Genomic DNA, 24,769 nt, shown 5'->3' on the forward strand with positions numbered 1-24,769 from the left:
TCCTCCACGGTCCTCTCAATCACTTCCTTTCTCATTTTCCATCTTTTAACTGTTGGTTTTTCATCCTTTTAAAAACCCTTCATTTGGATTATTGTCCTCCTAGACATTTTGTCTATTTTATGGTCAAATTCTTAGAAAAATATGTCTACACTCATAGCTTCTGCTGGTCACTTCTCAACCAAGCTTCAGAATTTAGCTAGAAACTCCTGTACTCCAGAAATTTTTCTCTCTGAGGCCACCAATGATTCTACATATTGCTAAGGGCAGTTAGGAGGCATTGGGACTAGAAAGTATAACCTGCAGACATGAAGAAATTTGAATTCAAAGCCTGCCCCACGGATAAGCTGGGAGACCCTGGGCAAGTTACTCAACTTTTTCAGCCTCAGTTCCCACATTTGTAAAATGGAGATAATAATAATCTAGCCTACAAAGTTATTGTGAGGATCAAATGCAATAATACAAGAACAGCACTTGGCAGACCCTACAATGAGATGGCAAAAGATAAAAATCCCCTGAGGAGAGAGGAGAGTCCTGGTTGACTTTGACCTATTGTAAATAAATATGTGTTAAGCTTCCCAGGGTTTGTCCTATTCAAGGGCAAAAGTTACCAGAAGTTTTGGTCTTAAAAAAGCAAAACAGAATCAGATTAATAAGCACATTTAATGATATTTCTCTAAGTTGAGAATTTCACTAGTGTGGAGGTATCCCCCTGACTGGGGATTGACTCCAAACTTTAAAATAGCTGGCATCCAATCAGGAGTTGAGATCTGAATGGTCACCTCTGGCTGGTCCAAACAAAGAATGGTACAGCCTCTAACATGGGATGGGGAGTAGTCAAGGTTCAGCATAAGGTGGGGGATACTCAGGAAGGGGGGGAAAGGAGGTATCCCAGTATACCTATATTCTGAGGATCTATTCATGGCATTAAAAGGAGATCCTTTGGTTTGTTTACTATCAAAGCATTCTTCTAATCTGATCAGTAGAAGGATTTATGAAATAGGGGACTTTCAGGTCACTTGTTATAGAAATGAGTTAAAACTCAATCCCCTTTGACAAGATAAGCTGGCTATTATTTTCATCTGAAGTTTCTGACTCTGGCCTACCCCTTCCTCTTGGTCATTCTTTTTGGCTTCCTTGACTTTAATCTTTCTTAATTCTTCTCTGACCTATCTGACTGAGGGCTCCCTCTCTGTCTCCTTTGCTGGATCATTATCCATGACTGGTTCCCCAGGTGTGGAAGAAAGAAAAACCATAAAAGAAGTTTTAAAAAGTGAACATGGTATGCTCTGGTCTGCATTCAGACTCCATAGTTTTTTCCTCTGGATATGGATGGCATTTTCCATAAGAGGTCCCTCAGGATTGTCTGAACTTCTGAGAGGAGCCAAGTCCCTCAAAGACAATCATCACCCAATGTTGCTGATAATAGGCACAATGTTCTCCTGATTCTGTTCATTTAGCATCAGTTCATGAAAATCTTTCCAGGATTTTGCTAGATTTCTTTCTAGGGACAAAGCCGTAAACCCAAATCACTCATGAATTGGCCAATAACAGGTCTCAAGTCAAACCCCACTTGGTCTTTGTTTGGGCCCAGATTGGCTCAAAGTGAATGTAAATAGCAATTCTTTATGTTTTAGCCAGAAAGCCTGAAATTTTTACCCTTCCAGCTACATTTTTTTTTGACTTGGTAAAAGAGTCCATTCTTTGCTTTCTTCCTAGCTTTAAACACCAAATGGGCATTTCAAACTAAGAAATGGGAAAAAGATCAAGATCTCCCACTACATCTGGGTCATCTCCAGTCATCCTGATCCCTATCTAGCCACTGGACCCCGATGGCTCCAGAGCAGAGAAGTGAGGCTGGTGACAACACAGCAGCCCCTCATCAAATGGCATCACTTTTCTGATGTTATGGTCTTCTTTGAGAATGAAGGCCAGAGGGGTGGCTAGATGGCACGGTGGATTGAGCACGAGCCCTGGAGTCAGGAGGATCTGAGTTCAAATCCAGTCTTAGAGACTTAATAATTGCCTAGCTGTGTGACCTTGGGCAAGTCACTTAACCTCATTGTCTTGCAAAAAATACCTAAAATAAAGAAAAAAAAAGAAAATCAATTTAAGGGCAAATACACTGATAGTGATCTACAGGATTGAAGGATAATAATTATGATAGCAAAAGTCAATGTTATGACTTTACTTATATTATTTCAATTGATCCTCCCAGCAGTAATAACTTATATTTTATATCATTTCAAAGTATGTGAAGCATTTTTCTTCAAGCAGGTAGGGTTTGAACCCATGTCTCCTCCGACTTTCTTTCCCTTAGTACAGACACTAACTCTTCAAAAAGAGTGTCTGCACAGTCCAGTTTTTTCCTCCAAAAATAATGATTCACATTTGTATAAATACTTCCTTGATTTAATCCTGTGAGATAGGGTGGGTATCATTATCTCTAGGGATTTGTCCAAGATAACATGGGTACAAAATGGTAGAGCTGGGATTATGACCTGTCTTCCTGTTCAAAACTGGAATTCTTCTTATTTTTGGAATGGGCAAGTTTTTGGAGTGTTACTAAAGTCCCTGAAATAAATTAGATGTTGCATTTGATATTTGCAAATACTCATCATAGGCAATGATTTCTGAAATGTTCTCTCATGGGCAATTCAGAAGTCTTAGTAGTCTTGGATGCTCTAACATTCCATTTTCACAAAAGGCATCTTTATTGACCTTTGGCTTAACAGCCTGAGCAATCATTCCAACCATAACAGAGTCATGGTAAGGGGTCCAGTGGCAGGATTAGAGGCATAGGCAGGAATGATGAAATTTGGAGCTCAGGTTGAGCAAGGGTTTGAATAGTGACCGAATTTCATGAAGACTCACAACTCAGAATGATAAGGGACAGAGAAGTTCTATTATCCAGGTGCAAGGTTATTGCAGGAGAGTTTTAACAGTTAGCAGGGGGAAAAGCAAAGACTTTAGAGAGGTACAGGGGGTGGTCTAGGTGCTGGGAAAGGGGTAGGTAGGGATGGCACAGGCAGCATGGGTGTAGTGTAAAAGATTGTATCAGGATGTTCAGAGATAACAGTTTGTTACCATGTTGGGCTTCTGCCTCTGTTTCCCTGACCTTGTAGGATCCTCCCAGAGGGTACAGAAATGGCTGTTATTAACTCAAGGTTTTGGTACAGGGAAGACCATTCTCAAAAATGGTAGCAAAGGATGTTACAAGCCCAAGGTCAGCCTGGAAAGGCACAAGATTTAACTATTTGTTGTAAAAGGGAGCTGGAGAAGGAGATGGTTAAAACCGCTCTGGCATGTCTGCCATACCGGACATATTTGGGGTCAGACAGCTGAAAACCACAGAACCACTGCCCCTTTTCTGGGGCCAGCCTAACCCCAAACCTGCAACACCCAAGGCTATGTGGCAGTGGATACAAAGATAAAATTGAAAAATCTCCCTCTTCACTGGAACCACATCAGAGAGTTAACACTATAACTTCAAGATTGAAAAAGTCTTTTTGTGGTTTGTGCTTCCATGGCATCAGGGAGGTGATGCCAGGTCTGCCCACTGAACCCCAAAGGCTCTGGAGGGATAGCACAGTTCCCCACTCCCTCCCCAACTTAAATCCAAAGCACCTGCACCTCTAGGACCCTGATCATCTCAGAGGGAATCTAATTGCTTCTGTTTTGGCCCAGATACTCTAAGGGTCATCCTCTCCCAGGCTGACTTTTTTTTAGGACTAAGCAAAAGTGACCTCCTACCATTTCTCTTCTCTAGCTTAATCACTTGTCTCTGAAGTATGAACAAGAGAGGATAAAGCAAGGACCTGGGGCTTGAGGGAAGTTAGGGATTATAAGAGGCAGAGGTTACAGGGACCAGTATGCCAAAATCCCACGTGAACTAGGAAATGTGCCCTCCCACATCAACCCAGTGCTTTTTTCCTGGCTTTGTTGATTTGCTGGGTGTGAGGTGAAGCTCTGAAAGTTCTTTAGCCAAGCAGCTGCGTGGTGGAGAACAGGTCAGAGACGGAGGCACCTGGAACTCTTGGCTTTCCATTAGGAGCCTTTGGCAAAAGTCTAGACAGAGGTAATGAGATGGCCAGCGAGGGGAGAGAAGGGGATGGCTTGGAGATGTGTGGTGGCTTTAGAAGGGTCTGGGCTTGGGACCAGGGTGATGACCTTGGGGTAGAGGGATGGCACTGCCTTCCACAGAAAAAAGAAAGTCCAGAAGGGAATGGGGGAGGAAGGTCATCTGTTCTGTCCTAAGCACAGTCTCCACTGATACCAAGGGGACCATGGGACAACCAGGTAGAGATGTTTCGTAGGCAGGTGGTGGTGGTGGGGGAGTGGAGCTCAGCTGAGAGAAGGGACCGAGGCTGTCTATCCTGTCCTTTGTTCTCAAAGAAGACCATGGCATCAGGGAGATGATGCCAGGACAAGCCCATGAATTGGATTGGAGTGAGGGGGACCATGCAAAGTCACCAATCTCACTTACTCTTCCAGAACCATCTGGGTTCAGTGGCCAGAAAGGAATTAGGATGACTGGAGATAATCCTGGATGATAGGCAGTTGGGGTCAAATGACTTGCCCAAGGTCACATAGCTAAGCAGGGGTCAAGTGTCTGGGACTGAATTTGAACTCAGATCCTCCTGACTCTAAGGTTGGTGCTCCATCCACCTTATCACCTAGTCTTCTTTTAAGGCTATGTCAAGGTGCATGTGTGTGTGGAGGGTTGTTCAGAGATCGGGTGTACTGGATAGAGAGGCTCTACATTCCAACAGCACATCTGCTATCCCAACTGTCCTTTGGTCTCTCCATTGGGAGTACAGCTCTTTCGTGGCTGTTGGCATTTGTTTTCCTGCCCATCCTGGGTGTCCCTGAATGAGAAATGAAATTCCCCCTCAGGCCTGGGTCTACGAGGAAAGCATTTATTCAAGGCTGGAGATCAGGACCCCAGTGAAAGCTCCCCTTTTATTGGTATGTAAGCATGACTTTGCCCCTTGACAATTCAGGGATCCCACTGTGAGGTAACAGCAGCTCCAATGTGTGCTTTCAGAAACATTTTTCTTATGCCCATTGTACTCGGTGAAGCTGCCAAGTCTCACACCTTAGGATCGCTTTTTCTTCCATAGACAAGAAAATTCTCATATGTACAAGAAGAATTAACGTGTCTGCTCTCACCTTCTCCCATGTGAACAAAGTTAGAAATTTCATCAATCTCCCTCAGACAGTTTTAGGAGCAAGGGCTGCTCTGGCAACCTTTAAATGGGTTTCTTCATCAGCTCTAATTAAGTGTCAGAACAGAAAATCCAAAGTGTGCAGAAAGAGGGTTTCCTTTTTAGAGCCTGTTAGCAATGAGGGACGTCAACTGGGTTCCCAAGACAAGCCAGTCCACAGCCCTGGACTCCACTTCCTCCTCACTTCTGCCTTCAAGGGTCATTTTCTCCAGGAAGTCTGTCCTGGTGCCCCCGCAGCTTTCCTCTCTAAAAGCCCCTACACCGCCCCCCCACCCCCAACAACCACCTTGCAACTCTTTGACTCTGCCTAAACAAAGGTACAAGCTGTGGTCAGCCTAGACTGTAAGCACCTTGAAGGCAGTGATTCTTGTACTTTGAGCTTTTATTGCTCATTCTGGCCTTGGCCAGGGGCTTGCCATTGAATAGACCCCTAAGAAAGACCTCTTCACACATTGGAGTGTGCTTCATCACAATCTAGACAGGAACCTATCTTTTCCCTGAGAGTTCTTAGAGAACAAAAATGAAGATGGTGATGCTGCAGCCCAAAGTAAAATAAAGATCCAGCACTAAACCGGTTAATTTGATCGATGTAAATAAGAAAACCGCAGAGGCTAAATCAGGCCAGAGCAGGATTTATTTCTAACCAGTATTGTTGCTTGAATACATTAACTGCCAATATTTGCTTTACTTAGACTAGTCATAGCCTTGGTAATTGATCTAGCCTGCACTTAATTTGCTTAAAAAATTTTTAAGAAACTTTTAATAAACCAATTAAACTAGACCCATAAGTATATATTTGGAAATTATATAAATAAATGGGTGCTATATTTAGAATACCATGAAAAGTTGGTTAATCACATTCTGTTTCTATTGGAACTTAATTCAAACCTTAAATTTAGAAGAAATAAAGCAGCTAAGGTATATAACAAAGAATACTTACATTTATATTTGTGGAGCCTTTATGGCTACAAAGACAGGGACACACACACACACACACACACACACACACACACAAACACACACACAACATTCCATACATTCTCTTTCTCTTCTTAACTGATTTGTTCCTTAACATCAGCTAGGGAAGATTAATAGTCAAAGTGTGATTTATGCCCATTTATTGGATGAGAAAACTGAGGGTGAGTGGCTAGGTGACTTGATCCAGTAAGTAGCATCAGTGGGACTGGTTTTGAATCAAACCTTCCTTGTCTAAGACTCTGGGCCCTTTTCTCCTACACATTATCAGATGTAATAGAACCATGTCTCTACATTTTAAGAGTTTGTGCAGGGGGTGAAGCCAAGATGGTGGCATGAAGGCAGGAATTCCCATTCCCCACAAAACTCCAAAAGCTGTCAAATTATGACTAGACAAAATTTAGAGAGGCAGAACCCACAGAAAGACTGAATGATACAACTTCCCAGTCCAAGATGACTTAGAAGTTCCATAGGAAAGGTCTGTTTTACTGGGAATAGGGGTTGGAAAAAGCCATGCAACTGCAGCAGAGTGCAGTCAGCCAAGTACCTAGATCCCAGGGGTTGCCTGGGTCTGTGGCAGAGGGGGCAGTTTCCAGACCTCCTGGCCCTGGAATTACAAGGAATAGCTTGAAGGGGTAGTAAGAGAACTCTGCTGCACCAAAGTGAGTGCAGAGCGCATGCCGGCCTCAGAGCAGCCCTGTGATGAGAAACTGTGGCAGAATCATGGAAGCCAGCCTGTACCTCCAGAGTGCAGCCCACAGATGGTAAGGGGGTCAGGGGAGAATACAGAGGTCCCTCTGCTCTCCCTGGGGCAGGACTCTGCTGTTTCCCCACACTCAGATCCAGGTTACAGTCTGGGCCCCCATACTACCACAGCTAAGCAGGGACCCTCCTCACAGCTCCAGGACAGGGGGAGGGCTTGTGGTCATCCACATACCAGGCACAGCCAAGAGAGCAGTCAGAACCTCTAATAAGACCTTGGAGGAATTAAGGTCCCAGTGGGGTATCCCAAAAACCCCCAAAGCCTTGGAAGTGTGGTGAATCAGTTATAGGCTGAGGAGATGAGCAAACAACAGAAAAAGAAGAATCTAATCATAAAAAAAAATTACTTTGGTTCCATGGAAGATTCAGAAGATGACAAAATCAAAGCTTTGGTACCCCAAACCCCCAAGAGAAATAGAAAATGGGCTCTGGCTATGGATGAGTTCAAAAAAGACTTTGAAAAGCAATTAAGGGAGGAAAAATTGGGAGGAAAAAATGAGAGTGATGTAGATAAATCATGAAAACCAAGTCAACAGCTTGGTGAAAGAAATATAAAAAAAACCCTGAAGAAAATATGTTAAAAACCAGTTTAGATCAAATGGAAAAAGCAACACAAAAGGCAAGTGAGGAGAAGAATGCCTTAAAAAGCAGAATTGGCCAGCTGGAAAAGGAGATAAAAAAGCTCTCTGAAGAAAATAACTCCTTCAGGGGGTGGCTCGGTGGTGCAGTGGGTAAAGCACTGGCTCTGGAGTCAGAAGTACCTGGGTTCAAATCTGGTCTCAGACACTTAATAATTACCTAGCTGTGTGGCCTTGGGCAAGCCACTTAATGCAATTTGCCTTGCAAAAACCTAAAAAAAAAAACCACCTTGAAAACAGATTCAGGAGAGAATTTAAAAAGTTTGCTCAGTCTTCTAGGAATCTTGACTGACATGGCTTGTTCATTTGTTTTTTGTCCAATCTTTTCATTCAAGGCTCTCAGATAATGGATTGAGACTATGACAAAAATTATAACACTTAGGCATTTGGGAACTAAATAATAACTGATTTTATACAATGTTTAAGATTTACGTGTGCTGGTTATTTTTCTTTGATTCTCTCAATAATCTCTTGGAGTGGATAGGGAGATTGTATTAGTTCTACTTTCTACATGAGGAATCTGAAGCTTAGAAAGGTTAATGACTTGCCTACAGTCATACCATTATAATAAAGCCAAATTGAAATTTTTTTTTTTTTAGTTTTTGCAAGGCAATGGGATTAAGTGACTTGCCCAAGGCACCACAGTTAGGTAATTATTAAGTGTCTGAGGCCGGATTTGAACTCAGGTACTCCTGACTTTAGGACCAGTGCTCTATCCACTGTGACACCTAGCCACCCTTCCAAATTGAATTTTAAAGGCAATTCTTTACTTATTAATACCACAGGACTTTCTATTATTCTATATCATCTCTAAAGTTATTGAAAGGCTTCATTAATAACCCGATAGGATCTGTGATAACAACAAGGGTAGGTCTTTTGGGCCAATAGAAACAGTAAGATTATACCTTCTTCCTTTCTGTGTTTTATGAACTTGTTCCCCTTTAGGCATCACATAGACATTCCAGGTTCTAACTCTGGGACTTTGGATATTTCCGATTGCAGAGTAACCCTGTGAGGATGCCTTTTGGCCTACTTCCTGGATCTTGGGATAGGCTGCAGTCTCTAGACATCTACCAAGCATCTTTCCATTATCTCTAATAGCCTCTACCATTTTCCTTCTTTGAAGGTTTCCCCTGCTTGGTTGCATTCCCAGAAGACTGGTGTTCAAAGATGGGTAAAAACAAAAGGATTTTGCACTCTCTGAAAGTACCATACAACTTCTCAAATGCAAGCACTCAGTCTCCTATTCAGTTCGGTTCTCAACTGAATCTCAAGTCATTACTGCCCATTTGCAGCATTTATCCAAAGTGAATATTCTAATGGGACTAGACATCAACAGCATGTCACAAAATAAACTTTCAATTGCTCCTCTCCCTTCAAGATAGATCCTTTTTCTGATCTATTTTTTTTTCTATATTTGCCATTGTCATTTTCTTGGTTATGCCATCTTTGACTTAAGGTCTTCTTGGCTAGCCATGTCCAGTCTCCACATCCTGGAGAGTCTTCCATTGACTTGTCATTGCCATAATCCTGGTTCAGGCCTTTATTTCAACAGCCTCCAATTTCATTCAATCAATAGGCATTCAAGAAGTGCCTACCTTCTGCCACTCACTGGGGATATAAAAAAAAACCACTTCATTTCTCTGTTTCTAGTTTCCTCCTCTTATCCAATCTTTCATCCATGAAGCTATGTGGTGCAGTGGATAGAGCACCAGAGTTCAAATCTGACCTCAAATACTTAATAATTACCTAGCTGTGTGACCTTGGGCAACTCACTTAACCCCACTGCCTTGCAAAAACTGAAGAAGGAAGAAAGAAGGAAGGAGGAGGAGGAGGAGGAAGAGGAGGAGGAGAAGATTAGTTCTCTAAATTGCTGTGGCCCAAATTCAAACTTTACTTAAGTTAGGTCTTTTTTTTTTCTAAACTTAGCTTTCAGTTTTCCCAAAATTGTATCCTCTTCTTCCCCTCAAGGGGTCAGTATGATTGGATTCTGAAAGGATTTGAATCCCCTTCTTGTGTTTGACTGTCCAAATCCTACCCAAGTGGTTCGAGATTCCTTTCTCAATTTTCATCTTCAATGGCTCCCTCTTTCATAAGCCCCCAGTACAAACTTGCTGTTAGGTTTTCAAGGTCTTGAATAACATGGTTTTGATGCAGAGAATTGTGAATATAGCAGAAACAAATTCTGTAATTTTTCAATGCTATTAAAATCTTGTTAATTGTAGAAAGCTCCTGAGATGTAAACTGACCTCTGTAGCTTGTATTCTGTCTCCCATTTTCCCCTTCACCTAATCTTGGTCATAGACCTGGTATGTCAGAAAATGACATGTTGAACCTGGGGACAGGAAGGATCAGTATGTAGCTTGTCATTGAAAGATACCTGGCCCAAGGTACAAGACCACTCTTCAAGTGCCACCCCTTGCCCAACATACTACAGAAGAGTATTTAACAGATAGCTCCACTGCTTCTTGCCTCTCCTCTTTTTCTTTGACTCCAACTTCCATCCAGCAGGATGGATTTTTCTCATGCTTTCTTAGGCCACATGGAGCATAATGGGCCTCCCCCATGCCATGTGGCCAGACTAAGCCAAGCCTGCCTTTGTAATTCATCCAGGCCTGAAGTCCCTGTTGACCCTCAGGAGGAAGTTTTTAATCTGTTTACTTTGCTATATTTCATAAAATCCTGAGCAGTTTTAAAATCCCAAAGGGAGCACTTGAATTCTTTTGCCTTTTCTGCAGCTTTAAGATTGTCCGTCTTTGCTCTTGTCTCTAATCTTAATTTGTATTTGTACTTCTCATTCTCCTCTGGTTAATATTCTCAATTTCTCAAGAATATGTTGAATTCATTACCATCACAAAAAATGTAAGGAAGACTTTCCTTTGTTTTTTTCTTGCCTAATCATTTCCTCTACACTGTTGTCCAGTCATTGAAATTCTACCTAGTCTTCAAGATCTGTTTAGGAGTCCCATGTCCCAGTAAGTCATGGCAATAGTTTTCATTAATCCCTCCTTTTCTTCTCCAACAGCTGAGTTGTGTGTTACAAAACCTTAAGTTGTATGCTGTACTGTTTGGAAATGATGTCTTCTGTGTCTTAGTTCTCACCTAATAAGAGTTTAAGGCAGAAACCACATCCTGTGCAGCTACTGGCATTGCTGAGGAGAGATAGGTTTCTTCTTTTGACTCTCCCCTCATGCAACTGAGTTCAACCTTCGAGGACCAGTTTAATTAAGCATTTACTTTCTCTTGTTCTGTTAAGCCTCTCTTATTCTGTTCTGTAGTGTTGTGTCCCTCCTCTAAACTCCCAAGGTGTCTACTCCATAAAAAGGCATTAAGGTATAGTGGGCAGCTCAGAGGACTTGGACTCATGCTCAAATCTAGTTTTTGGATACTTGTGGCTGTGAGGTCATGGGCATGTCACTTCCCCTGAGTTCAGTTTCCTCATCTACAAAATGGAAGTATAAAATAATATCTGGGTTAAGTATTTCCCTGGGGCATTATGAAGGAGGCAAATGAAATAAGAATATAAAGTTTTATACACATGTCAGTTCTCATGATAATTTTTTATTGGTAGTTAACATTTTATGTATAGAATCACTTCCACCTTGCTACTGGATGCTCCTTGAGCTCACAGATGGCCTAATTTGGTATTTTTTATTCCTTATAGCATTCTTGCATTGTGCTGTACACTCAGTTTATCTTGCTGACAGATCTTGTGATATACCTTCTAGGGGGACAGATGCTGGGTAAAGTTATGGTATCATTAAAATGGAACACATTAACATAAGTGGGGTTGACTAAGCACCTGGATTTCATTTAGTTAAGAATGGAAGCTAATTAGCATAACAGAAGTTTACTGTTACTAAGAAGTGCAAAACAAGAAAAACACCAAAAAAAGTTTGGGGCTGATGTCATCGACTGATCTGAATTTCCTTCTAGTTATATTGGGTTCCACTTTCTAAAAGGTCAAGATCACAAGATGGGGATTAAAAACATCAGCAAACTGCTTACTCATAATAGTTACTATATATAGATAGTAGTTACTATCTATATACACTAACTGCCATTAGTCAGCACTCGGCTGGCTTGGTCCTCCTTAACTCCTGTCATTTGTACATATAGCCGGATGTATGTGTCTATCACATGTATGTTATACAGACTGAAAACTCCAGAAAAGTCTGGGGCTGATGTCACCGGCAGAGCTGAACTCCCTTTTGGTTATAGTTGGTTCCACTTTCGAGGTCAAGATCACAAGATGGGAATTAAAAAAAATCAGCAAATGGCTTACTCATGCTGGGTATTATATAGAGTAAGTGGCGTTGGTCAGCACTCAGCTGGCTTTGTCCTCCTGCCATTTACATGTAACTGTGCATGTGTGCATCACATGTGTTATACAGAGCGATGTCACCTGCCGATGTGCACTTTCGAGGTCAAGGTCACAAGAAGGATTAAACTTCCTCATGCCAGGTATTATATACAGCAGGCAGCCCGGCTGGACGCTCCTGGCCTCCGCTCATGTCCGTGGATGCGTGTAGCCGGCGGAGCGGCAGTCACTTCGGGGACAAGGCTGGGTGTGATGCCCGCAGTCAGGGCTGCCTCCGGCTCGGAGGGGCAGGCGCCCACCGGCGCTCCTGGGGCCAGGCGGGGCCCTCAGGCCCCTCGGTTGGGCAGTTCTTCGGGGGGCAGGAGGCCGCCCTCTTTTGCTCCCTCAGCGCCCCCGGCCCCGGGCTCGCTGGCACCGAGCCAGCCTGCCTTGGTCTCCCCTCCTGTACAACGGGGCAACAGCGGAGCCCCTCGTTCGGGGCCGCTCCGAGGAGCCCGTTAGATGAGAACCGCGCCGCGCTTGGCAAACAGGTCCCGGCGCCGCGGGGCGGGGGGAAGCGGCCGGGGCCGTCCCGTCTCGGGGGCCAGCCGAGCGGCAGTTCCGGCGCAGCCGTCGCGCATGCGCCCCCCGAGCAGTCCGCCCCCGGGTCCCGCCCCTTCCCTTCCGGCGGGCCGGAACGAGGCTGCGTGCTCGCGGCGGAAGCGAGGCTCCGGAAGGGCGGAAGCGACGCAGACGACGCGGCCGGCTCGCCCCTCCCTCCGCCCTCCCTCCTTCCCTGCCCCCCCGCTCCTCCCCTTCTTCCTCCTCCCCGGTCCGTCCGCCCCTCCGTGACGGAGCCCTTCCGCGGTCGGTCCCCGAGGCGCCGGCGGCCGATGGCGACTCCGGGCGAGAGGCCTCGCTGACGCCGCCTCGTCTTCCCGGGGGCCCGCTGGGCCCCGCCTTGGTGAGGCGCCGGGGCGGGCGGGGAGGCTGGGATTGTGACGCGTCCGCCGGGGGAAGGGGTTCCGGGGCCCGCGGGGGGGGGGCTGCCTCAGTTTCCCCGCTTGTCCGACGAAGCCGGGCCTCAGCCTCGCCCGCCGCCGCGCAGTCCGTGCCGCCGCGGACACCGGGGGGCCCCCTCCTCCCCCGCCCCCATCTCCGGGGGGGGGGGGGCGCCCGGGACCGGGAGGGGGAGGGGAGCGCGGGGCGGCCCCGCCCGTGTGGGGGCCTGACGGGGCGGGGCCGGGGCGGGGCCTCCGGAAACGGCCGGAGCGGCTGCGGGCGCCCTCTGACCCCGGGGGCACGGGGGGGGGGCGGAGCGGAGGGCTGACCCCGGCGCGGTCACCTGGGCCCGGGGTCAGCGCCCCGGCCCGCCCCGCCCCGCCGGGCGCTGCTCTCCAGTGACGTCAGCACAGCCCGGCCGGCCGGCCCTGGCCCCCGGCCCCGGCCCCGGCCCCGGCCCTGGCCCTGGCCCTGCCCCGGGGCCCGGGCTTCGCCCGCCTGCGCCAGCCCTCGGAGCGGACGGGCTACGGACTGAAGCGCGACCCCCGGGCCTTAGAGGGTCCGTCCTCGGCCCTTAGGGACCCCGCTTTAGGCCGCCCTGCTGGACCGCAGGCTTCCGAAACGCCTGTAAAACGCTGGAGGAAGTTGCTTCAGAAGAGCGTGGAAGAGACTTAGTTGTGAATCAAAGCGAGGATAGTCCGAAGCTTCCACACTGCTGGCCCATCAAGCGTCTGTAGGGGAAGTGTGTGATGAAAATGCGGCTTGACGTTGTGCCTAGTTTTTAAAAATGCACGGAGACGAAGTAGCCTAGTTCATTCTCATCATTTCTTTATAAAAAATTCTTTATTTTTCCAACAACGCGCAATGAGTTTTCAACAGTGGAGTTTCACACTTTTCTCCCTATCCTTTTTCTCCACGCAGAAAGCAATCTAATGTGTGTATAACTCACATCACTCCGAGGAAAAAGTCCTGACAATTAAAAGCACTGGCTCATAGTTTCAGTCGGTTCAGCTTTTGCTTCTGACTGGGCCTGGCTGTGTGCGCCCCGTAGGCACTTCTCGGACTGGAATGCCAGCCTGACCTACTTTAGGAGAGGGAGTTTTCCTCCTCCACAAAGTTCTTTCTTACCATAAAATCACACATCCATTCCTCCTTTGTATCTTTATATATGCTGATATTTAGGGCTGATGAATTACACAAGGTTGTTGGAAAAAAAGGTTTTGGCTGCTGATTTAATTTATGAATCCTTTTCAGTTTTTTATATTTATTTCAATTGGTTACTGTTCATGTCATTAAAGTAAAATGGATAGAGTAGTGTGGCTTGATAACAGTCAGCTTGGACCCAGCAAATCTTACCTCAGACACTTGGTAGCTGTGACAGCCTGAACAAGGCATTTCATTAAGCTCTCAGCTTGTTCTTTTGTAAAAACCCTGACCATATGAAATTCTTATGAAGATCAAATGAGATAATATGTAGAAATATTGGCTATTAATATTCTAGAAGAATTACTATTAAGGTCTATATTAGAAATGCACAGTGCAGATATTTATTACCTTTAGAATTAAGATACAAAATCTAGTTCAAAGACTTCATGATGTAGAATTCCTAGGTGACTTATAAGGATCCCAAGAAATTGGGTTTAGCTAGTTAGGACTCAATTGGAGATTTTTAGCTAGGCAGTGTGAAATGTGGAAGTGGGCTACTACACATGCACGTGTTATTGGTCTTTTAACTCCTGGTTTTGATTCCTCACTTTTCTCTAATTTTAAACCGGCCTCCCATTTCTAAACACTTGGTAGCAAAAAGTAGAATTGAGGGCTGAAATTTCCCCTAGAAGTTGTGGCTCCTACTTCCCCTTTCTTGTGGGGAGAGTTTATGTGGGATCAGCCTCTCTCTTCTCTAGGAATAGGGAAGGTCTCTGTTTTCTCTAGAAAGGATACTGTTTCCAGAGTGAAGGTAGTTCTTGGGAGGAAAAAGCAGAAAGGGAATTGGAGTTTGTTGTAGACCACTCACAAACCATTCACAAATGTTGAGGGGGGGGCAGTGAGGAGCAGGTGAAGGCCGGGTGAGCAGATTTAGAGGTAACTGAGCCAAAGACATTGTGAATTCATCCAGTTGTTAAATGTTTGATGGTTGGAAGATAGGAAAGGGAAGACAAAAAGGAGATACACTTTAATTTAAAAAACTCCAAACAATTTCATATAATATTGAGAGTTGCTTGCATTTGGCTCAAAATCATTCCAAACATTGCTGCCATTTATAGAATAATCAAATTAGTGCTGGGAACATTTAGAACATTGTTGTTATTCCACAGAAAATCTAACATTGTTATTCCACAGAAAATCCCCATCCAGTGTAGCCATTATCAGAAAAACATTTATCTTTTGAATTTAATTATTGTAAATTTAGGCATGTGAAAATTCAGACAAGTACAGTGTTTAAAACCCAATAATCCTTAGGGTTGGGGAGTGAATTAATGTTATAAAGTCATAGTATTCGTGTTTCTAGTGCTTTGCACAGTGCCTAGCACATTATAAATGCCCCTTTGTGTAAAAGAAGAAAAGTGTTATTTCCTCTTAGATTTCCTTTAGGAAGGGGTGGCTAGGTGGCGTAGTGGATAAAGCACCGGCCTTGGAGTGAGGAGTACCTGGGTTCAAATCCGGTCTCAGACACTTAATAATGACCTAGCTGTGTGGCCTTGGGCAAGTCACTTAACCCCATTTGTCTTGCAAAAACAAAAACAAAACAACCTAGATTTCTTAAGAAGTGGCATTCTATAAAATCAGATGGATAGTATGTTGAGTTTTTAAGGAAAAAAAACTGAATTTTATGCTTAGGGCCTCAAGATGTTACATTTGTTAGAGTTAATTGGCTAGAGTTTGGGAAGAAGGAAGTTGTATAGTCCTCTATCCTTCCCTCCCACCTCTTGAGAGGATTAAATCTATGGCCTGGCTTCATTAGCACTATGCCAATCAACTCACTAGTTGACTTGGGCAATATAAATGCACAAAGTACAGCCTTTTTATTGTAAAGAGATATTTCTAATCTTTTTGATGAAGAAATATATTCCATCTTCACCTGGGTGGGCAGTGCTGGTGTCAAAGGAGAGAGAAGAAAGGGAAGGGTTGGAGTGAGTGGGAATGGGGTGGTTGTTAGTCCTTTTTTTTTTTTTTTTTTTTTTTTTAGATTTTTACAAGGCAAATGGGGTTAAGTGGCTTGCCCAAGGCCACACAGCTAGGTCATTATTAAGTGTCTGAGACCGGATTTGAACCCAGGTACTCCTGACTCCAGGGTCCGTGCTTTATCCACTGTGCCAGCTAGCCTCCCAGGTTGTTAGTCCTTAGTGGGAAATGGAATGTCCTGCTGGTCAATGTTGCAGGAGTAACCAGTCAGCTGAGGAATCTATCAGGTCAGGAAGGGTTCTGTATTAATATAAATGTTTAAAATCTTTTATTTAAATACTTCCTCTGAACTTTAATTCTTCTCTGAAATCTGTGTGTACTCACAAACGATTATAGATTTGCTGTAACTTAATGGTGGAATTGTACAAACTTTAATCTTTATAAAAAGGAATTAGTTTTTTAAACTAAGATTTGGTAACTTTTAAGATTTTGGTTTTAGAAATGGCTTTTGACCCCCCAAAAAAGCCTCATTTCATTGAGTGAAAATATTTTAATTACCTGTATTTTTCAGTTGAATTATTTTTCTGTAGTTAATTTGAAAGGTTAAGGGAGAAAAAGAGAAAGTGAGAAAAGACATCAGAATAGGAAGTTTTTTTACTTTAAGGTATCTTTCTAAATGAAGACTTTGATAGCAAGTAGTAAATTAGAGGATAGAGTTTCTATGCAATCCTGAGCCCACAGACTTTTATTGAGTTGTGATACAAATGAAGTTAATACAGTGCTAGAGATTATTTTTTTAATGATGAAAAAAGTGTGTGAAGATTATCACAGAGAATATTAATTATTATAGCTGTTGAAGGTGGAAGACTTATTATCATAAAAATAGTAAATTGCTTTTGCTGTTTTGAACAATTCTGTTATTAACCAAATTGTTATTTATTACTCATGGATGTAGAGTGCACAATATGGGACAAAAAAGTGAGTGTTGCAGTTTTCAGACTTAATTTATACCACTGCATAAATCCTTGTTCCAAAGATCTTTCTGTGAATTTTTAATACTTCACAAGTTTTATTGATTTTTTTTGTGATATTTTTTCTTGTATCCAGTTTCTATTGGAGATCTGAAAAATGAAGACAAGTTTAAACCACATCAGGCATACATTTGGCTAGACAACAGACATTTGTCAAGAAAATCAAATCTAGCCTTTCTGTTAGTTTTCAATGTTTTGTTATAAATTTAAAAAAAACCCTTTAATTAGGCTATCTTGATTGGTATTAGAGAGAGGCAGATCCTAGGAATGGTTAGAACTGAGGAGGCTTACCAATAGAGTGTATCTCAGGGCAGCAAAGAATGGCAGCCTTGAGATCTCTTAAATATTAAGAACTGGTATGAGCACTTTTCTTGGTGGGAAGGAATAGTTCCAAGAAAGAGAGAGTGGGCAGGTTCAAGCAGACAAAACTAATTCAGTGGAATTAGGCAGGAATCCAGTGAGACCAGGAACTAACTCCAACATCAAGAGACTCCCCACAGCTATTGTATTAAACTGGAGGTTTAGGTATAGGAGGTATTGGAAAAGCCCAGAACCCTCTCTGCCTTCCAGAAATTTGTATTCTATTGGAGGATTGCAAACTTCAGCAGGTGGTGCTGTAGGTAGAGGGCTGGACCTGGAGCTAGAAGATAAGAGTTCAAATACAGCCCCAGTTTGCCTCACACCTCCCAGGGTTGCTGTGGGAATCAAATGAGATAAGATTTGTAAACAGTGCCTGGCCCCTGGTAAGCTCCATGTAAATTAAGCCTACATGTCCACACATGATAATTTGAGGAAGGAGAGAACACAAACAACTAGAGAATTAGCTTCCCATAAGAGCTGGACCTGGAACTCGGCCTAAAGAAACTGGATTCTAAGAAGTGGAGATGAGTAGTCCGAGATGGAGCATGGCTTTCATAAAGCCCATGTGGTTTAAATGTGAATGGGGTGCTAGGAAATAATACTGGAAAAAATAGACTGGAACCTACAATATTTAAAAACAATGAAAAGACATTGTAGATTCTTGAGCCTAGGAGGGTTCCATCTACTGCCCTCTTGTGCTTTAGGGAGGTCACTTTGGCACTTGTGCAGAGGAAATCTTGTAAAGGGAAGAGTGGAGACTGAGCTTAAATTAGACTCTTGAAATGACTAGAGGTGATTGTAACTTGGATTAGAATGGGTTTAGTGAAAGGCTTTATTTGATCAGCCCTTAGGGAGTGAGAGTCACTTAGGAAAGAATCTAAGGATTGCAATTTAACTAGAGGCCTATTGAGCCCATAAGGTAATAGCTAGGATTCTAGAGTTGGTGAGGTTGGTTTCTGTCCTGCCTCAGACTTAAGCCAGGGGCCAGTGACTGCAATTCTCAGGCAGCTCTCCATCTGTAGGTGGCTGTTTGCTCTTTAAAAAACCCTACAGTTCAAAGACAAAAACAAATAAACCCAAACCCCAACATTATTTAAATAAAAGTGATGAGAACCAAGTGGTGGATCAACTAGGTTAGAGAAGTCCTGGGACAAATGATTAGTTAGGCCAGCTGCTCCTGTTATATAAAAGGTAGATCTCCCCAAAATGAAGACAGATCTTGATGGAGTTTGACTTGTTGGAAATAAATGTGTTAACCTTCCCAGAGTTTGTCCTATTTAAGGACAAAAGTTGCCAAAGGTTTTTGACCCCAAGAAAGAGCAAAACAAAGTAAGGTCCTAAAGTACATTTAATGATATTTCTCCGAGTTTAGAATTATGCTAGCTACAGATGGGCCGGATCTCCTGATTTAGATACCCCTGCCCCGACACCTCTTGCCTGACCAACCAAAGAAATGTAGGACCCTCTAGATAGGATGAGTTGAGGATGGTGAGGAAGAGCGGAGAGAACCCAGGAAAAGACAGGAAGAGGAGGGGGATCACTTTGCATAGGAGACCCTCAGGACAAATATTTTCCTGTAGGGGACTTTAGTTGGCATTTGCTGGTGAGCCACTGCTTTCTTATTTCCTTTTCTTTTCCTTTTTAAACTATTATGGGAATCCTCTCTAATTACCCTTTTCATATGCTAATTGGCTTAAATACTAGGACTCCTTTCTGTTCCCTAATCTGACCAATAGGATGATTTATGAAATAAGGGGGTTTCCGCTTGTTTTAGAAATATAAGCTTACTCACTTTTGACCAGTGGAGCTGAAGCTCTCTCTCCTCTACTTGGCTTGGACTGGTTGAGGGCCACATCCATGGGAACAGGACCCAGAGCAGAGATCTCATGCAACACAGTAACCCAGAGGCTGAAGGGGCCTCCAGATAGCATCTAGAAGAGAAGAATTGAGATACACATGACTTTTGCCTCTATTTAAAGGGCTCCTATGGATGGGAAATCGAGATTAATCTCTCCCCACTCTTCTCTGTCTTCTATAGAGTTGTCAGGGATTTTCTTTAAGTTCAAATGTCACCATATCATTCATTACCCCACTCAGAGTCCAAGTCTATTTGGCTTTTACAGCTTTTCATTACTTGGTCCAACCTTACTTTCTAGCCTCATTAGTGTTTGTTATCTGACTTCTCCCTCTCCATGCTCTAGCCAGATTGGCTTTCCCTACCTCTGTTTCTCACCTTTGACTTTTCATCTCTTTGCATTTTTTTCCCCTGGCCATTCCCCCAAGCCTGAAAGGCACTTCCTTCTCCCCTGCTTCTTATCCTGGTCTCCTACTAGATTCAGTTTGGGCACCATCATCTATCTACATGAAGTAGATATTTTGTATATTTACTTTGTATATACTTCTATGTGAATGAGAGTCACAGAGTAAAAGCTCAGATGAACCTTAGAGGCAGTCTTGTCTCAGAGGAGGAATGGAAGCCAAGAAAGCTGGAAGTATGCATCTTTTGTTTGTATTTTCTTTTGTATTGACTTTTTAAAAAAATTTTTTTGTATTGACTTTTGTATCAACTCTTCATTCCTTATTTATTACTTGTTATACTTTGTGTAAGGTTTGGACATAGAGGTATTTTCTAACATTCCATGAAATATCATTGCTCGAGTTTGGTTCTTTTTTTTCTTACTATTAGCAAAAATCAATCAATGCTAAGATTTCTTTGAATAATTTCTTACAGATAAACAATGACATCCTTTCAAGAAGTCCTGTTGTCAAGCTCTCTTCAGGCTTCCAACTTTGCACACGTCATCTTTCAAAATGTGGCCAAGAGTTATCTTCCCAATGCCCACCTTGAATGTCATTACACCTTGACCCAGTATATCCATCCACACCCAAAAGATTGGGTTGGCATTTTTAAGGTAAGAATATTTGAACAGTCTTCCAGAGAGGATTTAGGCTGACGATTTGGATGATGGTTGTTTAACTTTTGGCCAAAAAACCCTCACTATTACTTCTCTGTAACTGTCATTTTTTACTTAGGATAAATTAGAATAAAATGATTACAAGTTTATTTCAGTGATTCTTCTCCTGGAGTTTAGAGCATTTGTTTTCTTTTTGCAACTCAATAATACTTAAAATTGCAGAAATCTGCAACATTGGGAGATGTTTTCTTCCTGAAAACTCCTTTTGCAGGAGTGAAACTTGATGATTTGTGCAATTGCTTTTGTAATATAATGGTAACTGCTTTTCAATAGTATTGGTCTTTGTAATCCTGTATATTTCATTTTATGCATATAAAATAGACTTTATCATATTGCCAAAAAGAGTCCCCCAAATGATCAAGTATCCTTGCCTTTAATTTAGTCAGTGACTACCCTACTCTTCTTTCCTTGTGAATTTCTGAATAATGTGATTTCTGACTTGTATTTTTAATGAAATGTAATTTGGTTATGGAAAATAATTTGTAGTCTGTTTTAAGTGAATTTGGTTTATGTAGTTTTTTCTTTCTTTATAATTTTTTTATTCTTCACTTTTAACATCCCTCAAAAAACATTTCCATACACAATAGCACAACACAGAAAAAGGATTCTATATGAAACTGAATCTTCATTCCATATTATATGTTATATTCATAACTACCTTGCTCCCTCTCTATATTTAAAAAATGAGGGGCGGCAGCTAGGCAGTTCAAGGGGTTGTTCAGTGGATAGAACACCAGGAGGACCTGATTTCAAATCCAGCCTCAGACACTTAATTACCTAGCTGTGTGACCTTAGGCAAGCCACTTAGCCCCATTGCCTTGCAAAAGAAGAGCCTAAAAGAAAAATGATTCCAAAACTTTTTTTTTGTCATCACTATTTGCCAACTCCTTCCTCTTCACCCTCCAATTAACAAAATGAAGAAAGGAAAAAAAAAGATTTCTAACAAGTAAACAGTCTAGAAAACCAAATTCCACACAGTGGCCAGTGCAACTATGAGGAGCCTGGTTGTGGTAGTGTTCCTCCTTCATACTAGAAGAGAACCAGTAACATTTTGACTTGTGTGAATTGGATTTAAGTGAGGCAGAGCTGATTTGGGATGGCCTGGGATGGCAGATGACTCACATTCCAGATATTATTTAAGTGGAGATGTCTAGGGAGCAGGTTGTGGGGGGTGGGGTTCAGGAGGGTGAGAGATAGGATCTTAAGAGATGAGTCTGGAGATGGGGAAGTATATAAAACTGGAAGTTGAAGGACATGGGGACATATAATGTCACAGAGAACATGCAGAGAAATAGGAATGGGTTTCCTTAGAGATGGGAGTAGGGAAAGGAACCCATCTATTACAGTGTGTGTCCAGGCTTCAGTGGTAGTCCCCAGGGTCCAACCACAAAGGTCAGGAAGGAAAAGGTGAGAGAAAAGCCACTGGAGGAGTTCAGAGAATGAGCTCTCAGAAAGGACATCACCCATGAGTGAAGAGCAGGGCAAAGCATGGATATTATTGGTATATCAGCTTCCAAGGAGTGAGGCCCTTTGGCAATGCTTTGTCTGTAAAATTGTGGAGACCTTATAATTAAAACACTTATGACAGTGACAGTCACCCTCTTATAAAATTGTTTCTGTGGAATGCTTATTTTCCTATAATTTTGTTCTAGCTGGCATGTTTGTGTGGAAACAATTGAGGCAGGTTATGAAGTTTTCTAAAGGGCTGTGATTTAGGTGGATGTTAGTCCCCTGTGTGTTTCCAGCATGTCCATTTGTTGTCACCCCAGCACATGTAATGATTGGTTGCTGATTTTTCAGACCCAAGTCAGAAACAGTGGATATAGGAACCCATAGGAACCCTCCTCTCCTGGCTCCTCCTCCTTCTCCTCCTCCTCTCTGTTTGTTGCTTGCTTATTCATATGTTAGTGAAAAAATCTTCTGCCTTTTCTTCTACTGGCTAAGTGGGCGTTAAGATGCAATTTTTGCTTTCATGCTCTCTGACAGCCTCTTCTTTTTCATATTTTGTTCTTTTTAGCCTCATTTCTCTTTTCTGGATGTTGATCTTTTTCTGGTAGTGTTTCATTGTTTAGTTATACATTGCCACTTAATATTGAAGCAATGACATGGATAAAAACATATATTGAATATATTAATAGCTTTACCTACAAGGAAGGAGCTAGGAGATTAGCTTTCCTTTCCTTTTTCCTTTTCTTATCTTTCTCTTCTGTTTATCCCTGTTTTTTCTTTCCCTCTCTTGTCCTATCTCCTCCATTTTCTTCTGACCTTGCCTTGCCTTTTGTAACAACAGATAAGATGGCATACCCATTTACCAAGTAGAGCAGAAAAATGAGTATTGATTACATATACAACTGTGACTTATTTTGTATAAGTTGTTTTTCTTTTTAGTATTTAGCATGTTGCTTTCAACAGTTGTCCTGCTTGTCAGAGGTTTTTTTTGAATTTTGTTCTTATTTGAATGTAAAAAAAATGTTCAATGACCCTCTCTTTCTGTTAAAATTTTTATGCAAATTTTTGCTAGCCTGCTTTTTCATCAAATCTCTCTCAAATGAAAAAATAAAATTATAATCCTTATAACATAAGACTAGAGATATTCAAGCAAAACAAATCCATGAATTTATCATATTCACAAATATATCTTATTCTGTATAGTCCATCACCTCTGTCAGAAAGTAGGTAGCATGCCATTGCATTGATTCGTGTTCTAAAACTTATTTAATTATCTTTATAGTACTTTTATTTATTCATTCATTCATTTATTTGCAAGGCAGTGGGGTTAAGTGGCTTGCCCCAGGCCACACAGCTAGGTAATTATTAAGTGTCCGAGACCGGATTTGAACCCAGGTACTCCTGACTCCAAGGCTGGTGCTTTATCCACTACGCCACCTAGCTGCCCCCAACAGTGCTTTTAATATATAAATCATTTCACATTAGTTTTCCAAGGTTGCTCAAATACTGTCCTTTGCGATCATTTCTTAAAGCACAATATTTTATTATGTTTTATATTGCAGTTTATTCAGTCATTCCCTAAATGACTTCTTGACTTGAACAAAAAGAGCGACTGAAAGTACTTTTGTATATGTGGGTTCTTTTTCTCTCTCTGGGGATATAGACCTCACAATGGTATCCCTTGATCAGAAGAATATGCACAGTTTAGTAACTTTAGGGGACAGCTCCAAACATTACTTTTGATTGTTTGCTATGTTGTGTACCTAATCTGTACTACTGACTGACTTTTCTATTTTTAGCTAGCACCAAGTTATTTTAATGATTAATGCTTTGCTATCTGGTATGTCACATTTCTTTTCTCTATCCACATGCACTCTCTTAGTTTGCATTTTTGAGAGATATTGACTATCACTATAAAATTTTATATTTAGATATTAGTATATTAGCATGTTTAGAAACTATCTGCTCTTCAATTTATATGAATCTGTTTATAGCATTAGTTAATAGCTTAATAAAAATTCATAATAAAACTTGATATGCTTGTTAAATATTCACAATTTGTCAACATTATTAAATGTATATTTTAGCTTTAGGATACAATCAAGTAGTCAGTTTTAGCATGTTGTAAGATACTATCATGTGATCTTGAACTCTTTTTTTGTAATCAAACTATTGATTTGGGTGGGTTTTTTTTTCAGGTTGGTTGGAGTACAGCTCGAGATTATTATACATTTTTATGGTCCCCAATGCCTGAACATTATGTGGAAGGATCAACAGTCAATTGTTTATTATCCTTTCAAGGTGAGAAACCTCCTGTCAAACCTGATAGAAATAGATATCTTATTGCCATCAACTTTTTAAAAAATTTTCATGTAATGTCATTTCTTATTAATGTAGTTATTGAGAGTCTGGGGTGCTGAGACAAGTTTTGTTAATCAAGATTTGGAGATTTATTCCTGTTACCTCATTATCTAATCTTTCAATACAGATTTTTCTGTAGCTCAGCTTATTCTTCTTTGACCTATATTCCCTAGGCATTCTATCTTTATGTCAGTTTTAGACAAAACTTTTAAGAATTCTCGTATTGATCTTAAAATAAGAAGAAAAATTGGCAGTATCAGGGCCCTGGGCAAGTGGCTCCTTTATAGTGCCCACTTGGACTTGACCCTTGGAGAACAAATCTGTAATTGGCAAGACTACAGGCTGTGAGCCAATATGACCATGGGATCATGAGAGAGCCCCAGGCTTGTCTTGTGAATGTCATATTACTTTCTTAGAGTCCCAGGACTGCCTGTCTTGTGAGTATAGTAAATTGCTTAGTCATTGTGAGAAGATTTTTCTGATTAATGAGAATTCAACTTTTGGCATAGTGGATCCAGGTCATTTTCCAGTGTGTATAGCTCATTCTTTTCCTGGCTTCCCTGTTAAA

At 42.1% G+C, this 24,769-nt stretch overlaps 1 protein-coding gene across 3 annotated transcripts in view; it reads left to right on the forward strand.

Moving 5' to 3' along the window:
• The first annotated feature begins 4,056 nt into the window (after positions 1–4,056).
• The window catches only part of TAX1BP1 (Tax1 binding protein 1), a 69,711-nt gene continuing 48,998 nt past the window's right edge, over positions 4,057–24,769 (forward strand). The window contains exons 1-3 of one of the 3 annotated variants that reach the window (XM_074195553.1): positions 4,057–4,075; positions 20,148–20,328; positions 24,039–24,141. In XM_074195553.1, the coding sequence (XP_074051654.1) occupies positions 20,155–20,328; positions 24,039–24,141 (277 nt within the window). In that variant the 5' untranslated portion in view covers positions 4,057–4,075; positions 20,148–20,154. Of the gene's footprint in view, positions 4,076–12,704; positions 12,865–20,147; positions 20,329–24,038; positions 24,142–24,769 lie in introns of those variants that run through there. The other 2 variants (XM_074195554.1, XM_074195552.1) reach the window with 2 other exon arrangements.

The sequence above is a fragment of the Macrotis lagotis genome, chromosome 7, assembly GCF_037893015.1.
Source record: "Macrotis lagotis isolate mMagLag1 chromosome 7, bilby.v1.9.chrom.fasta, whole genome shotgun sequence".
NCBI lineage: Eukaryota > Metazoa > Chordata > Mammalia > Peramelemorphia > Peramelidae > Macrotis > Macrotis lagotis.